Genomic DNA, 18,682 nt, shown 5'->3' on the forward strand with positions numbered 1-18,682 from the left:
TCTGTCTTTTTGTTACCTTCTTATGTTTTCATCAAAGTGGCAGCATTATGGTGAAGAATGATGATATGTTAGTCTTAAAGATGCTCCACTGCTGACAGAGTATAAATTAAGTAACTTTTTCAACTGAAGAAAAATACTTATTCGTTTGGTCTTGTTTTTGATAGAGAAAAAATATCAGTGATGAAGCATCTTTATGCTCTTCATTCTATTTGCTAGGTGGCATTCAAATTATTACTTATTTATTCGACTTTCCTCAACCTTCATAATGTTGTTTTTTTATTACCATAATGACCGATTGATGAATATATTCATACCACATAGGTTTGTTATAACAGTAATATGATTTAGCGTTTGAGGAATGGGTCATTTAAGGGAGCCACTCCTACATGCGTGTGTATGCACCTCATCTAGGAGCTTGTTGTGTTGGTTCTCCTTGTATAAACTCCTGCAGACTTTGTAGTGCTATCTCACACACTCTCCTAGGTTATATAACAGATGTCCTCCTAATGCTGAGTGTTTAGTAGCTACAATGACATAGCTATGAACAACAGACACAAGATTTCTAACAGATACCGATATTCGTTCCGGTGACCTAATAAAAGTAGAACTTCATTTATGTCTATATACTGTATAAGGAAGCAGTGATCTAAAAATTGAGTCTTCAGTTGGCAATAGTGAGATTGCAAAGTTTTACCATAATCCAAATTACTTGAAGGTAACCTATTCTGTGGTGTTTATTCTTCCAGTGGACCAGTAAGTCTGGGTGACGGGTTTGAGCCTGGCTGGCAGCACACTACACATTCTCACCCTGTTTCACTTAGATGAATTAACACACAAGACTGAGGAGATATATCAAATGGTTTATTTCCCACAAAGGGCTGGTGTATGGTGTTTTGCCCTCATGTTTACAACAGATAGTGATAATATATAATGATACATGACATACTGCAACATAGCACTCTAAGGTATGGTCACCATACATTGTAATGTACATAGCACTCTAAGGTATGGTCACCATACATTGTAATGTACATAGCACTCTAGGGTATGGTCACCATACATTGTAATGTACATAGCACTCTAAGGTATGGTCACCATACAATGTAATGTACATAGCACTCTAGGGTATGGTCACCATACATTGTAATGTACATAGCACTCTAGGGTATGGTCACCATACATTGTAATGTACATAGCACTCTAGGGTATGGTCACCATACATTGTAATGTACATAGCACTCTAAAGTACTCTAGGGTATGGTCACCATACATTGTAATGTACATAGCACTCTAAAGTATGGTCACCATACATTGTAATGTACATAGCACTCTAAGGTATAGTCACCATACATTGTAATGTACATAGCACTCTAAGGTATGGTCACCATACATTGTAATGTACATAGCACTCTAAGGTATGGTCACCATACATTGTAATGTACATAGCACTCTAGGGTATGGTCACCATACATTGTAATGTACATAGCACTCTAAGGTATGGTCACCATACATTGTAATGTACATAGCACTCTAAGGTATGGTCACCATACATTGTAATGTACATAGCACTCTAAGGTATGGTCACCATACATTGTAATGTACATAGCACTCTAAGGTATGGTCACCATACATTGTAATGTTATTTATATAAGTAATATCATAATTTAACATAATGTGAGCATATGCTTACCTTCTTATGCAATAAGTTATATGTAAAAATCGGAATGATTTATTATTTTGCAAACTATAGGTAAATAATTAAAATCACAGTTTGCTGGCAATGGGCGAACATTTTATCACAAACATACAAGTCACAACTCTACACTTAAAAACTATTCCATGATAACCAGATTCAATGTAAATTTAAAATATTTACTTCAGACCGCAATGACACAATTCCAGTCTATAAGTTCATGTCCCCTATATGTCGCTCTTTCTTTAACTATTGTTAAGTCCTGCATGGCTACAATAAACTGTTAACATTTACTCAATCCTCTGGGTTACTATTTTACTTTACATTTCACTTCTTTAGAGAAATAGTTACCATGAGCAATTTCTTTTGTTCTTTTTTCCGTTTTGATAAATAATCTGTCAGTTCCACTATTAACCTCATTAAAAATATAGCGGTGAATGTGAAAATATTTCTGAATGTTTCTCATTCTTCTTATTCTTTTTTTTTTTTTTTATCTGAAAATGGTGATTATAATTATATTCAATATGATGAAAACAAAAACTTAATATATCTAATATTAATTTCAAACTTAATATCATTTCTATCTTAAATTGAGTGAGCTAACATTTTATAGTTAGTGTTCAGGAAAATTCAGACTGACGAAATAATGATTAGTTGTGCTAGCAACTGCTGCCATAGAAGCTTCAATTACATACAATTTTCATACACTTGTAGTTGCTTTTTATTTTGAGAGGGATTAAATTTTGCTTCTATGTACTACTATATACTAGAATGTACTACTATGTACTAGTATGTACTACTATATACTAGTATGTACTACTATGTACTAGTATGTACGTGTTCAAATTTAATTTCCGTTAAATTAAATACCTGTGAATTAGAGAAAATTATAGCAAGATAGGTAAACCGTACAGCTTATTACTGTTTGTTATTGACAAAATTTAATGTGCGAACATTTCAACTAGCGAATGAGTATCAAAGAAAAGATAGCGATATTTTCTCCCCACAAATCAAAACAACTATGCATACTGTATGAAATAAAAGCTAGCAACACTACACTAAGACTATACTGCTGAAATTTGTTCACAGTATGATAAGTAAGTGCTATAAAACAACAAACTCATATTGAAATTGCACAATACAAAAAAAAATCACTGGTAATAATTCTGATACAACAAAACAATTACACACAGTTGCAAATTAAACAAGCTGAATTTGAGCTAAAAGAATCTTCAGATTTTCAATTACAATTGCATATATCTTAAAACAGATATAAATAAACACATACTGGGTAGCATCCAATGTGTCTATGGTTTTTAACAGAACATAGAAAACTCTTAGTAGTTTGCCTATCATAGCAACTAACTTTATATGCATCTTGATTTGATAAATAGTCTGCAGGGCATTGCATACTTGCAAACTCACAAGGACTATAATAATTACACAGACCAGATCATCGTCCTAACCCTAATTCTCATGAACTGTAACATATCAGACAAAATTACGTAAGTATCCATGAACTGATCTAGGAGACCTTTTGCAGGACTTTCCACAATCACTACCCCTACTTAAAGACTGATCACTCCTTATTTAAGATAAGTATGAAACTACGCCATTCACTTCAGCATTACAAAATTACAAAAATCATCGAAATCACTGCTTAAATAAATTCTAAATTGTAGACCAGTGTACATATCTGAATGAAAAAAAAAAACCAAAAACTATATGTACAATGTATGTAGGTATGTAAAGTTGAATTTGAAATGTTATCCAATATGGAAATAATTCTTTATGAATTAAGTTCTACATATCCCATGGTTTTCAGACAGTGATCCAGGAACCATAAAGAAATTATGATGTAAAAACACAGAAACATGGAAACCAAACACATTGAGAAAGCTTAAGCAAGAGTTGTCTTCCCTGATGCAAAAATTGTTTTCTGACATCATTTTCTAGCAAAATAGAAATATATTATGATCTTTTGTTTTAAGTTTTAAAATTGAATATTTAACGTCTTCAATTTGTAAGTTTACACATATAAATTCTTACTTGTTTTTCCACATATAAAATTATTACTCAATGGTCAATGCAGTTACTGTAGTTGATTATATAGGGGGTAGTATGATATTTTGACAAGTGGTAGGTTGTAACTTTGATTTGTAAAATACAAATTATACAGATGTATAGAAATTAGACTGCAAAATCTGAATTCATTAAAACTTCAATACCGTAGATAATTTTAATGAGAAGAAATTTTCAACTACGAAAATAGCCAGTTACAGATTATATACTATATTTATAATTAGTAGTTACAGATTATATACTATATTTATAATTAGTAGCAGTTGTGAGGTTGATAAAAATACCAAAGAGGCACATTGTTAATTTTGAAGAATAGTTATGTACATATTTTTATGATCAACTACAAAAAAATTATCTATAAAAATATGGCACATTAAATTTTAAATTATTGCCAAGACAATTAAGTTTACTGTAAGCAGAAAACTCAGAACTTCAGTTGACTTCAGGATGCTTGTATATCAACATTATTTACATATATAGGTAAAATCAATTAATTTTTTTTTCCAAATGTTATTACATGCAATTGAAATCCAATACAATAAAGAAACAACAAAATCAGTTAAATAATGTATGTAACTGTTCTCCTCATATGAATCAGGATTAATGTACAATATGTATAACCATATGTAAACAACTCTGATACATTATGTATTTGAGCTAGAGAAGACATTGAAATCATTTTTGTCAATGTCATCGAATAAGGACCCAGAGGTAATACTTGACTCATGACCAATATTCAATTATCTAGTAATGAATGATGTACTTCTCATCTGTTGGATGAAGCATTTGATCCATCAATGTCAGATAACTTACACTCAAATCATACTTGATCCAGTGGAGATTATCCTCGTGTATGTTTACAACATTAATGGATTTGTTTCCATAAGGTATTATTCTTCTAGTCAGGATAACTCAGTGGAAGTGAATATCTATAATATTTCATAGCAATAACATACTACATGTACATGTAATTAGTAAAAGGTGAGATTCAAGAATGAAATAAGAGCTTTTATGCTCTTCACAATACCATTCATGGAATGGTAAACAAAAGAAGAAAATAAAAGTCAAATCTGATTATCTTATAGTTGTAGTGAATTCATGATGAACTCTCATCAGTTTAGAAGATGAAACAAAAAAATTTGATTTGACTTTGTTGGATTTCCAACGATTACTAAGTAATTATGATACATTGTAGTAATAACTGAAAGCTCTTAATTCAATATTAATTCATAACATGTGTTCAATTACAATGTATATATTTAAAGAGATTCAAAACATATCTCATAAAGCAACCTCATATACAAATGTAACTCAATAAGTGTATAAGCATCCTATACACAACTATCTCATGTATTACAGGGACTTAATACAATGATCTCAACTTGTTGTGGAGCTTTAAAATCAAATTGTAAACAAAGGAAATCAATTGTTTACCACGTTACATACAAAATATAAACACCGACAGACAGTGCATTTCTTAATCACAAGTTTCTCTCAGAAAGAATGGTAATTAGAAAATGAAACCTTTGGTAAGATAAATCTCCTGGTAGCTGCTTTGGTCCAAACTGTACATGTATTAATGACTGTTTGTCTGATTAACGATAGATAAACTGGCAAAATTAATGGTATACTCTCAAGGTTGATCTCGTCTGTGAGCATTAAACTCTGAAAGCAGAGATGTTGAAGTCTTTTTAGAGTTTGAAATAAAATCAATAGTGTATTCGTTGAATTGTGAAGACCTATATAGACAATGTCTATAGATTATTTGAAATTGTATTCCATAATACTGAAATGCATCAAGTATTTGTGTCTAGAGGTGGAATTCATTTACCCGTCAAGATTTACAGACATAGAAATAACTTTAAAATACAGTTGAATCATGCAGAATTTATGAAAGAAGTTTATGCGAGATGCTCAGATTCTGGTGTGTGTGGAGTTGTAAAACAATTGAGCTGGGTTGAATGTCACCACTTAAGTTATGATGGTAGATATCTGCCAAGCACAAGCTCCAATCCTTAAAAGAAAGTTTGGGCTGCTTTCTTGGATTAAGATAGCCTAAAGATAACTGAAAGATGACAATATATTAAGGATAGTTTTTAATACAGTTTTGAGATGAAATGACATTTACTATTCAGTAATTTTGTCTGGAGATTGACACATATCCTAATTACCACCAAAGATATGACACCATAATCACAAGATGGTGCAAATTATCATCCAAATGACGTCATCTTTTCTATCTCAAAACTTAGATATTGACATCAAAATCAAATAATCTGTCAAGTCACATATAGAGTTGTTTCTTTCAATATAAATTAGGAATGTCTTAACATGATAAGTAATTAGTTGAATATTAATTACTTAATATTATTTACATCAATACACAAAATATCAATTCCATAATGCCTTAATGTACATTATCAATGATAATTTCCATTTTAAAATATGTTACAATTGTATATTACAGATAAAAAAAATCTCTAATGAAAATAGGCTCGGTAATAAATGTCTGTATAAATAAAATGATATATTACATGAAGAAAACTTTGCACTTGATCAAATCAACTGTAATATTTTTTCATAAGATGAATACAAAAGAAAGCACATTATTCTATATAATATGTAAGTAAATATGACATGAAGTAACAAAATAGTCAATATTTTAATTTAAATTACTAGAAATAAATCTTCAATATAGGAATTTTCCTGATCAGTCACCAAACTAAACATTTCTTTCTTGGTTTTATGGCATCGAGATGTCTAATGCTTCAACACTCACTATGATATCGTATCTCTATTTCTATAGAATTACCCAGTAATATGTTAGCACTTAAAAAAAAGGAAAACACTTGATTAGTTAATGCTTGTGGTTGATCATTTTGTTATGATAATTGATATGTGTTATAAATTACCAGGTACATGAAATAATCTGACATTAAAGGGACAATTCAGTCTAAGAGAACATAAAAATGTGTACATATATCGGAAAAAACCCATTTCTAATGGAAATTAGATCAGTCGGTTTTACTGTGATATGCCTGAAAAGCCCATGGTTGTGACATGTGTGTAGATGTTCAAACTCGCTCGCTCTCCGCCATTACACATTGTGGTCGAACTTCTTGTATGCCGAACCCTGTCCCTTGCTCGTAGAGCAATGTAACTTTTGTCTAGAACTGCTCAAATCGCTCTGACAGTAGTGTGTTTACCTTATTAGGTGAATTGTCTTGCCTAAAAATCATTTTATCACCTTCTCAGTGGTTATGTAGTTTATTTGTTAAACGTGCGTGACTTTGGCTCGGGTATGGGTACAGCGTCCATATTGTACCTGCTTAATCGTATTGATCAACGATTTGATATTTCAACGATATTAATTAAAATATTAAACAATAACGTGGAATTTGTCAATATTTTATATTATATGTTTCATAAGAAATGTAGAACAATACATTTATGCCATATTTTGCTTCTTGGTTATGTAAAAGAATTAGCCTGAGTGAATTGTCCCTTTAATAATGTTTTTGCAGATGAGAATTGAAAACTTTTTTGTGCTGTAGGCAGTTTCAGTAAACAAAATACTGCTCAACTACTTACACTCTGATATATATGCTGTTGATCAACAAATAATTCAAATTGAACATTAATGTTTTATCTTAATCCCCTAAACATGCTACAATGAAACAAAACACATAATAGACACTATATCCTTGCACTTGAGAACAACAAAAATGTGTCCGCATAATTTCATTACCAGACTGTTCAACCATCAATCTATTGTCCTTCAGACTGTCATTACAAACATTGATTGATACAAATGGCCTTGTGTGTAGTTTATTATTTGATAATTAGATATCAAGACTTTAACAAGAGAAAACAAACAAGGGATTGGTCATTTGATCATGGAGATCAACAACAAATACATTGTGTATAGAAGATCATACATTGTTGACCATTATCACTTGCAAATTATGGTTGGATTTAGCCATGATTGGAACACTGACTATTTGTAGTTGATACATTGTGATATGAAAACACAATCTAATAAGGTAATTACTGTAGTTTGAAAAGGCTGCTCTGAAATTGGACAAATCATTGACTTTATACATATGTTTCCATCCTATCAGAGTTCTAGATTGATCAGCCACTCAGAATCTCACATCTCTCTTCCAATCAAAAATTTAAAACTTATTGACCAATCAGGATCTTACAGTGATCTGCCAATCACAATTCAACACATATTGATCAATCACCACCAATAAGAGTATGAGAATTAGATGCTGAATCCTCATCTCATTAATTATGTATTGATGAATATAATAATTTATGATATGTTTATCAGTTTATTGGCATATGGTAATCAAGTTTCAAAAACTCATTGGACAAATTTGGAAAGGAAAAATACTGAATTTAGCTAAAAATTACTAAGAATCAGGCATTAATTAAATAATTTGTAAGACATAAATAAATGCACTTGCCTCCGTGTAAAATGTGGACAGAATAGCATGTGATGTAATGGAAAACGACATTACATAATTGTAAATAGGCCACCTTCTTGATTTCAAGGTGTAGGGAAAAAGATTGATAAAGCCAGATATGAGTTTCTGACCACCTAACTAACAATTGTAGGACTAAGACATTTCTAGCTAATAATACAACTTATTATGCATTCATGTTTAGTAATGCAGAGTGTTTATCTGTTAAACACATACATTGCCATAATGTAAAAGTACACATGGAATGGAATGCAGAAGAATTGGTCATATATCTGTTGGGGAAATTAATGCTTACTTTCAGTGAAAGAACCATTCATTGTTCCTTTGAAGCATGGAGGGGTAAAGCATATACATTGTATACTAACTGAAACTAATGCTAAGTCAATTCAATGAAGTCGTACAGTCTGGGGAATGTTCAGAACAGTTACAGATAAAGAGAGCCCGCCTGAGGAATTAATAACACACTGTTCATGTTCCTAAGCTTTTATACAAAACCATACGTCTTTCTTATCATAACAAAAGTATAAAATAACTAATAACTGTATTTATATATATTTTACAAGTCGAGAAAAAATCTGTAATTGTAGAAGTGATCAACCTCCTAAGAGGTTCAAATTGAAAGATAAGCAACATAAAATACACCAATAATGATATACAATAATGTAGGTGCTTTTTAATGTGGTAAAGTAACTACGAATGAAACATGTTATTGTTTTGTTTGATGGTATCATCTGATGATAATTATTCTGACGATTGCTTAAATCTACAAAAAGACACTCTATTGTTCAGACTAGAACTCTCATCAAATCATATTCAACTGATCAAAACAACTGAAGGCCCTAGCTAACATCTGGGGCCCAGAATCCAGACACCCTACTAATTTACAGCTGAAAAAATATTTATTCATTCATCTAAAATGATCACTGTTCAAAATTTTGAAGAAAAAGCTTTTTTAAAAGACTCTGTTTGCTGCTTAACATTCCTTTGTAATTATCATCTAACAATAAAATGTTCTCAAATTATCATGTCATTTGTCAATATCTTCTTATATTAATTTCTTTTTTGCATACATGTATATCAAAGAATTTCATTAGAAACTATAAAATCTTGATTTTCATCAAAATTCTTTTCATTAATAAAGCCATATACACCATAAATCCTGTTCACATTTCTTTCTAGAATAGCAAATCCTAATTACATTGGATAGTTGACTTCTTATCACTTTGAAGAAGATAAACATATTGACTATTGTTTTCTAAGTTTGAAAATTTGGCTTGAGTATCTTCTGCTTAGCTGCTTTTCTTGGAGAACAAAGGCTCCATGTATGGAAAAATATGACCACTGTTGAATATATCTTCTGGATTTCAAATGGCTGACTACTTCTTCCTGTTGAATATGGTTGACAGATTTGCTTTAGGTAACTACTTTTTCCTGTTGAATATAGTGGACAAATTTGCCTAAGTCAACTACTTTACAGAAATTACCGGTAAATACATAACCACCAGTAATGAACTGTGTTAGGGTGCCCTCCTAGATTTGCTTATGTTGACAAGTTTTTCCTGTTGAATATGGTGGACAGATTTCCTTAATCAACTACTTTTTCCTGTTGAATATGGTGGACAGATTTGCTTTAGATGTTGTATCCTTTAGACGTGACATCATGCGTGTCTTCATGTCCTCAGATGACATTGGGGTGCCACCTGCCACTGAGTAGGCTGATGATGGAGTGAAGCTCCTACAATGACATAAACATTCAGACATCAACAGATACATATATATAAAGTACACAATAACAATAAAATCCTGAAATTGTGAAACAACTGAACATCCAGAATGTTTACAGTCAAGATATATAATCCACTCCAGGTAGAGGTGACACATACTCTTAAACCCTTATTCCACAATTTAAATTTGACAAAAGAGTCTCAAAAGGAAAGAAACTATAAAAGTTGCCAGTCATCTTTCATCTTATCTATAAATGAAGGAAACTGTGATTAAGTGGAGCTGTAAAACTGTGTAAAAGAGTACTTTGGGAGACGGATGTCTATTGCTAGCCCCTATATGCCAGCTTAATGGCATCTCCATCAGCAATGAACTCTAGTCAATCCATTATAGTTTAACTACATACACCTCAGGGAGACAAATTCCACCCGTATGTCTTAGTTTTAATGGAACACTGAAAGCATGAACAGAAATATCTCCGTCTATGTAGCATTGTTCTGCACTTTCTACTCCTGTTTAAGCTTAGTGTTTTTTCCATTATCATCATCATGAAAAAGAAAGCTAATTTAGCTCTAATCACCTGATATACACGTAATCTTAACTAATCTAATATCTTCCTCAAAGAGAAACAAATACATCATTTACAGGTCAAAATATCATCTTGTTATGCAAAAGTGCAAGTTTAGAAATGCACTTGATCATCATGTTTTGTAATTATGAAGAAAAATACAAATACAATGTACAAGATATGACCTGTGTAGCCTAAGGAAATGTAATGAGGGATGAATGGATGTGGTATTCTCATCCACTCTATTCTGCAGGACGGCTGTTTGTAAACGAATAAATCACTTTTCCAGAATTCTGCTTTTGATAAAAAAAAAAAAACAAAAAAAAACCCTAATCAATTCAATGGGTTTAAATGCTGCAGCTAATGAACAAACGCTCCCTCTAGCATCATTACTCAAGCAAAGTTATGGCCCCCATTACAGAAATGAAGACAAAAGACAAGAACGTCACAGGCACTGACAATGTTTGTCCTATAAATCTGACAACTAGAAGATGACAGAGAAATCTATTCTATGACTTTTCCTGACATTTGACAATTGCTTTACACGTTTTCTGTGTTGTCACAGAAATATGGAGACTGCAGACTGGTGAAACATGAGTTTAAAACGTTGGGCAAAAAAGTACATTGACATTCCGATTTCAGATTCAGATCCTGAAGTTGTCTGGTGAGATAGTGGAGACAGATTTGTGGTGTCAAAGTTTTTCTGTTCTCAGTCAAACCCTATTCATCGACAAGACATTAGTTATCCTTCAGTGGGACATGGAGACACAGTTTTATCTCTGGTAATGACTGTCGAGATCTCAGGGTCGACTTTAACCTCTGATTTCTCTGTCAGAATCTTCAAAATCTCATTCCTCACTCTGACAAGAAAAATGATCATATGAAAACTGATAAATAATCTTTCAGGTTAAACATACAGTTCACAGAGACAGAAACCTGTTTTTTCTTTTATGTTTTAAGTTTCTGTTTATAAAAAATCCCATATAAAAGCATTTGAAAGGTACTAATTTGAAGTTTGTTGTAACAGAAGTGTGCTAAACAAAGGATAGGTTCATAGAAAATTGATAATTATGTGTTATAGCACATAATAAATCATTTGATGAAATCTATTTCTAAGAATCTCACTGAGACGAATACAGTAAAACCCCTATAACTCGAACTGCAGGGGACCAGGTCAATAGTTCGAGGAATACGGGGTATTCGACTCATCCGAGGTTGGTCAAGATCGACAGTTAAAATGTCCGGTTTCAAACTATGACAAACAATGCACGGCAATGACATTTTAATTACCCTATCTTTCAGCATTTTGGATTTCTTTATTTAAGTGTTGTATTGATAGCAATATCAACTTGAAAAAAATGTATAACATAAATTTAGCGTTTGGAAAAGCTAATGAGAAAGCCCTAAATCAAATGTCATTCACATCAGAGTAAGCGATCGTCATCTAGGTTAATGTACAATATCCATATTGGTCAACAAGGAGTACATTTTCTATTATTTAAATATCACAAATTATTTAAAACATTTACAAAATGCATACTCACAATAAAGTTATTAACCAGCATATTTATGGACATAAGAAATGATATCTATAGATGTTTATTTAGTATTTACGAGTAAAGTTACAAAATACAATTTACATGAAAAGATACGGAACGCACTGATATAATGTACTTTGCATATATCGTTTGATATCGTTTACATCTTTCGGCAAATAACATTGTGTTAGCCTGTCGAATGAAACCAACGAAGAAATTAAAAAAAAAAAACCTTTTATAATTAGGCGGACGTCAGCAATATCTTCCGCCTCTTTTGTCATTTCACAATGCGTACTTTCTGTTAACACGGATCAACAACTTCCGTATTTACAACGAAGATTATTACGAGAGAAACATCAATAACTTAATGCCTTTTCTGAAATATTTAAATAAAGTTAGCATCAAACAACGACTTGCGATCGTGTAGGTAGGTAATAATGACACCGTTAATCCCTTAATTACCTAAAGGCTTGACAAGCCAACTGTATAAACACAAGATCGTGAGCAATTATCCATGTCGGTCGGTGCAGTCAGGTGTGACACAGGTAAAAAAAATCTCAAGGGCCGAGCACCTGTTCGACGAATACATGGGTAAATACTATGTATTTGATGCAACGGGGACATATTTCTGTTCGAGGAATAAGGGGTATTCGACGAATAGCTGTTCGAGCTATCCGGGGTTTTGTTACTAAGATTATATAGAGAGACGGTCGGGACCGTACGACCAGTTCGACGAATAGGGGGTATTCGAGAAATCCGGGTTCGAGTTAGAGGGGTTTTACTGTATATTCAGAGAAAAGGTGGCACTCACAGTATGTAATGGAGAGAAATGAACTTAAAGAACACAAACTGGTATTAGTATGTACATGTACTGTTGATTAATATTCAAGTGTGGCAGTTAGGTAACAATTAAGGTCAATTGTCAAGGTGAAGGTCACAATCTCTGCAAATGAGTTGTAACACTGAAATATGAATGCTATTTTTATAATTGTCAAAATGCTGTGACCAAGGTCAAGGTTTTCTACAATTAGGTTAAAGTAAGCAACAACAGCATAATTTTGTTACAAAGGACGACATTATACAAATATTGACTTTTTGTAGGTTAATACGAGGAATTGTTAAACCTTTGAAAGGTGATATTTCCCTCGGAAAAAAATTAACCTACAAAAAGTCAATAATTGTTTTGTTATATGAAACGATACATTGATTACTTGTAAGTTTTGCTACTTGGAACAATATTTTGAAGCAAGGACAGTGCAATGACTAATTAAACAAAAAGACAGAAAATCTTCATCCACGTATCCTCAGTATAGGTACTTTTAGTTCTTCTGCTGTACTTCTTCATAATATATAACTTAAGAATATATAGCTACATTTAAAATGTGCCTATCATCTTTTCTAATCATACCTCACTGTTGTCTGCCATTTTGGATTTGGCTATTGCCTGATGATCAACAATGCTCTATTTTGATAGGTCAAAAATGTGGAAGAGACAGGGAATTCCCTGTGTCTATTTTCAGCCAGGTTACCGGATTTGCAATGTCAACCTCTGAACAGGTGTTCATCGGTCTCAGGTTGACATTGCATTTTGTCCGAGCGGTCTAGACCAATCAGAAAAAGGCAAAACTCACAGTCATATAACAATAAATAATGGTTTGATTTATCATTACAAGTTTTACAGCTTCCGGATAGTGTGTATTGATCAGAAGCAAACAGACAGGAAACATTACTACACACATATAGGTCCTAATGGTTCCTTCGTATATACATATCTAATGGTGTACTTAAGGACTCTACTAAATGGACAACTGGGATACAGATATCAAATTGTGACAGGCAAGAGCCTACTTCCAGAGGTAATTTGGAAGCCTGCCTCCCCGATACTTTGTTTTGAGGTAATCCGCTAAATCCAGTAGTAAATTAGCCCTATTTAGGTACAGTTCAGTCCAAGACATTTGGAGGGAGGTCAGAATTGAGGTTATAATGGAGGATGTAACGAAGCCAAATTGGATGTTTTAATGGCTACCAAGGATGTGACCATCCTAATAAATTGCTGAATAGATGTCAAATCATGTCTACTTCATTTTGTTGTATGGTATGTGGACAGAAAAGGAAAGAATCAGTCAAAGAGACAATAAAATCATATCAGTAGAAAATCAATATTGCACTCACAGACTTGCATTGACTTATTTAACATTTCTTATCCACCTCCTTCCACTCATATTCCTGTCTCATTCCTTACTTTACTTTTTTTCTTTATGCCTCTTCCAATATCTTTTTCACTCACTCCTTTCCACTTCTCACATACATATATAGTCTGTTCTATTTTTTTCTCATTTACATTACATGGTAATTCCCATTCTCTATTTCTTCTTTCTAATGATGTTCATGATTTTTCATCTCATTCATTTTCCCCTCTTGAAACACATCTCTTTCATCCACCATAAAACAAACCTTCCTCTTGCATTAATTCCAGTCTCTATGACAACTCATACATACCAGTACTTTCCATCACAACCCATTTTTTTACTTTCTCAAATTCACCTGTAACATTCTATACATACTCCCACTTAATACTTCATTGTAAGCCATTCTAAAATCTTATTCTTATTCCTTTATTCTACCATCAAATTTATCATTATCAAGATTATATTTTACCTTAATCTAGATCAGTTGGCAATGCTGATATTTATCACCAAACAGATATACAGTCAAACCTGATCACCTCTGTATACTGACCACATGTAATTTCAACCAAATTTGCACTGTGTATAAAAACCACTCGGCTATATAATTCTCATTTTTCTTGGTCCTTTGGGTGGTCTTTTTAGACAGCTTTGACTTTAGCTACCACATTTAACCCAATAAATACCCTCACCCATCTAACATAAGACCTACTCACCCTTTTTTGAGGTCTCAAGTTCACTTATCTTCAGTTATAATGACAGAATGACAATAGGATTACTGTTACCTATCTTTACTTAATTTCTTTTAAAAAATATTTGTGGCTGACTTTGTGCAAACGTTTTTGAACGATGAGTATGGTAACTAGAATACCACATGGTACTGCTGTAAATCATATGCATTAAGGGTCAGTCGTCTCTGATAAGAGAACCTGTTGTGGAAGTATGAAGGACCTGTCTTTTGGAAAACTTTAGATTTCTCAGATTTTACAACAGCAACACAGTTCCACAGGGCTCTAAATATATAGGAAACATGAAACGTAGCTTCTACAGTATCGAGTTATTATTCCATTTTGACAAAAGCATCTCCTATATTTTTATATTTTACAACCTTGGATTTTGCAATTTTCATTAACAAAATTGAGGACAAATGCGAAAGTTAATAAGTTCTCTACTAATTTTAAGGAGAAAATTACATGAAAATTCCATACTTTGTGATACATTGTGTATTTGAACTCCTCTAACAGAAAGCTGAAGGCTATTAAGCTGAAATAAATGGAAAAGCAAAGGCATCCTAAACCATCAATCAGTCCATTATCAATCAAACGGCTATGAGAGGCACAGATTTCTAAATACCATTGTCTGAAGGTAATTAGTCAACAGATGGAAGCATGGCATATAATCAATACAATAAAAATCATAAAGTGAGCTGGTAAATTAGAGCAAGACTGATGGCAGGGAGAAAGAGAAAGTAGCGACCATGACTTGTTTTAGAGTTAGAGGTATCGGAATAGCTAGGGTCAGACGCAGATAAGTCAGTACCGTATTTTCCGGAGTATAAGACTTTTTAAGGTATAAGGAATCTCAGGCGATACAAGGATATAATAATGCATTAGGGATGGCAGTCAAACTTGCTTTAGTGAATACCTCTGTAGAAAGATCACCTGCTTAATCAAACCACATTTGTTTATCTCAAATGACCAATTTCCACACAATTTGTCTTGTGTAGAAAGACCACACCGCTATAAATCCACTTTTCTGTTGTCTCTTGGGTAATCTTTACAGGTTTGATAGTACAAGGTTGTTTAAGGACATGGAAAGCCAGTTCCTGGAGAAAAACCACTGACCTATGGCTTTCAAACATTTGGTTCATAGGTAGGGGCTAGTATTAGTATGTCAGAACACCTTAACCACTCGGCCACCACAATCCAAATCAGGGTGATAAAGGGACTGTTATTTTACTATAATTTGTTACAACTTCACCACAACTATAAATGTGCAGTTTCAAGACCTAATCTGAACTTTTGACATTCAATAACACAAACTGGAAAAAGTAAAAGAGGAGCATTGCTTATCAAACACCTACAGTAAAATAGTCATGGCCTGGAAAATGTCAACACGGACAGGGAAAGTCTGCTGAGAACATTGTTTGCTGCAAACATCTTAACGACACTGATTACATCGTCCTGCTTTGGGGAATACACATGTAACATAATACATTTATTTGACACTGATTGTATTTTTTATTTGTTTTCTTTATATTTGGAGCACCTAATTTCAATTGTTTTCTTACACACATTACATGCCAAAATCAATGAACACATTGTTTGAGGGTTTTTTTCATATTCAAAAAATGTTCTTTTCAAGTTTGTAGCACTGAGCTTTACTCTGAATTCTCTTGATGCACTTTTAAGCTCTTTGCTGACAATTACCTAGTTTATTTCACTTTTTTCATCAAATCAAGTTTATGCCAATTTACTCTCACCTCACACGTAAGACTCATGTATATATTCTGCATAATATGGCATGTCATTGATGAAACCATTCTGACAAGTCAAGACAGTCGCAGAAATGTGAGACACTCTCCTTTTACAGAGATCAAACTGTCTCTATTAAAAGGGACTTTTAGTCTATATTAAAATACAGAGATGCATAAACAGCTCTTAAAATTCATTAAAACATAGTCCCATTGTTCCATTGAAACGGTACAATTTCCACACAATCAATAATTACTATTTGTGTGAAAACTGATTTCAAAAAGGCATCACTGTCTTCCCTTATTTTAACAAAGCATTTCATCTCATTGACTGTAATGGTGCATGCAGAACTGTTTGGCATTGTTGCCACTCAGAATATTATTAAGATTCCAAAAACATTCAAAATGTATCAACAAAGTTTATTGTAAGGCTTTTGATGCTTTGCTATTCTGAATGAATATAATTTTTAAAAAGACCAACACAGATTTTTGTTTGTTATGCTTATGTTATCTTGCGCTATTTATGCGACTTTTTCTAGAGATAAATTAATACCTTAGATGTCTCTAAAAATCCCTCATTACAATCATTTGTTTGAACTCTGTAAAGCGAGATCATCTCACATTTCCCAGACAGGTTCGACTTACCATGGTGGTTCCTAATCTATCTAACATAAGATTTACCATTGTTGATCTGTTGAGAAACAGGTACCATGTATTACAGTAGTTACAAAGTCAACTAATGTTTATATCATATGTGAAAGAAAGTTTATGTACACCAGGACGCATAGTTTAAAACATCCTTCTGACACTGATTTTAGATTCGTTGCTGGTATTACGTAGAGTTCATAAGTTAACAACCTTTCATCATCGTACAAATAATACCACTAGAATTTGATTGTCTGCTGACTGTTTTGGCCGTCTGACCGTTTCCACCGAGACCAAAAATGGTCGGAAGTTTGAGTGATAACTCTGGTCACTGTCTTTATGTTGGAAGAGCTTTCTGATTAATTCTGACAACTTCTATTACTCTATGTATCTTTTAGGTCCAGTAAACCAGTAATATGTCATTATAATATTTACAAAATACAGATATTTTACAAAATACAGACTGTACTGTTACTGCCAGACTGTCTAGTTTTTACTCAGACAAACACTAATTCTCATACAACAAAATTTTGATCAATTTTGCAAGGTATTAAATTTTGTCAGTTTGGACGAATCCACGACTTTTAGCTAAGTGAAATTAAAACCCTCGCAAATATTAGCAACTACAAATGTATATAGTAAGATAAACTAACCCAATGAATATATTTGTGATTATAGTTTCTTGTAAGGTTTAAAGCTCTAATAAAAAGTGAGTACACTTTTTCAGAAAGGATATAAGATAAAACATAGCAATAGAAAATCAAGTTATAATCAAGTTACATTTATTGTATATATATATATACCAGTATGTACTTGTATGTGGGTTACAGATTTCTAGTTGATAAGAAAACAGCAAAACATGTTATATATATATAGAGTTATTGATAATACCTTAGTTATTACTAAACTTGAAGTTACATTTGTACATGAAGGTTTCATTGTTGAAGGTTGGATAGTCTACATCTATGGTTTACAATTGGGAAGGTTCAGAGGTATATTGATGGTAAAATCTATAAAGTTATGCCAAGGGTTCAGTGGTATATTGATGGTAAAATCTATATAGTTATACCAAGGGTTCAGTGGTATATTGATGGTAAAATCTATATAGTTATACCAAGGGTTCAGTGGTATATTGATGGTAAAATCTATATAGTTATACCAAGGGTTCAGTGGTATATTGATGGTAAAATCTATACAGTTATACCAAGGGTTCAGTGGTATATTGATGGTAAAATCTATATAGTTATACCAAGGGTTCAGTGGTATATTGATGGTAAAATCTATA

At 32.6% G+C, this 18,682-nt stretch overlaps 1 protein-coding gene across 2 annotated transcripts in view; it reads right to left on the reverse strand.

Annotated features, from left to right (window-relative positions):
• Positions 1-844: 844 nt before the first annotated feature.
• LOC138315524 (RAB11-binding protein RELCH homolog) overlaps positions 845-18,682 on the reverse strand; it is a 174,607-nt gene continuing 156,769 nt past the window's right edge. For both annotated transcript variants that reach the window (XM_069256610.1, XM_069256609.1), the window contains one exon: positions 845-10,000. In XM_069256610.1, coding sequence (XP_069112711.1) covers positions 9,859-10,000 — 142 coding nt within the window. In that variant the 3' untranslated portion in view covers positions 845-9,858. The remainder of the gene's footprint in view (positions 10,001-18,682) is intronic.

This window comes from Argopecten irradians, chromosome 2 (assembly GCF_041381155.1).
Source record: "Argopecten irradians isolate NY chromosome 2, Ai_NY, whole genome shotgun sequence".
Taxonomy (NCBI): domain Eukaryota; kingdom Metazoa; phylum Mollusca; class Bivalvia; order Pectinida; family Pectinidae; genus Argopecten; species Argopecten irradians.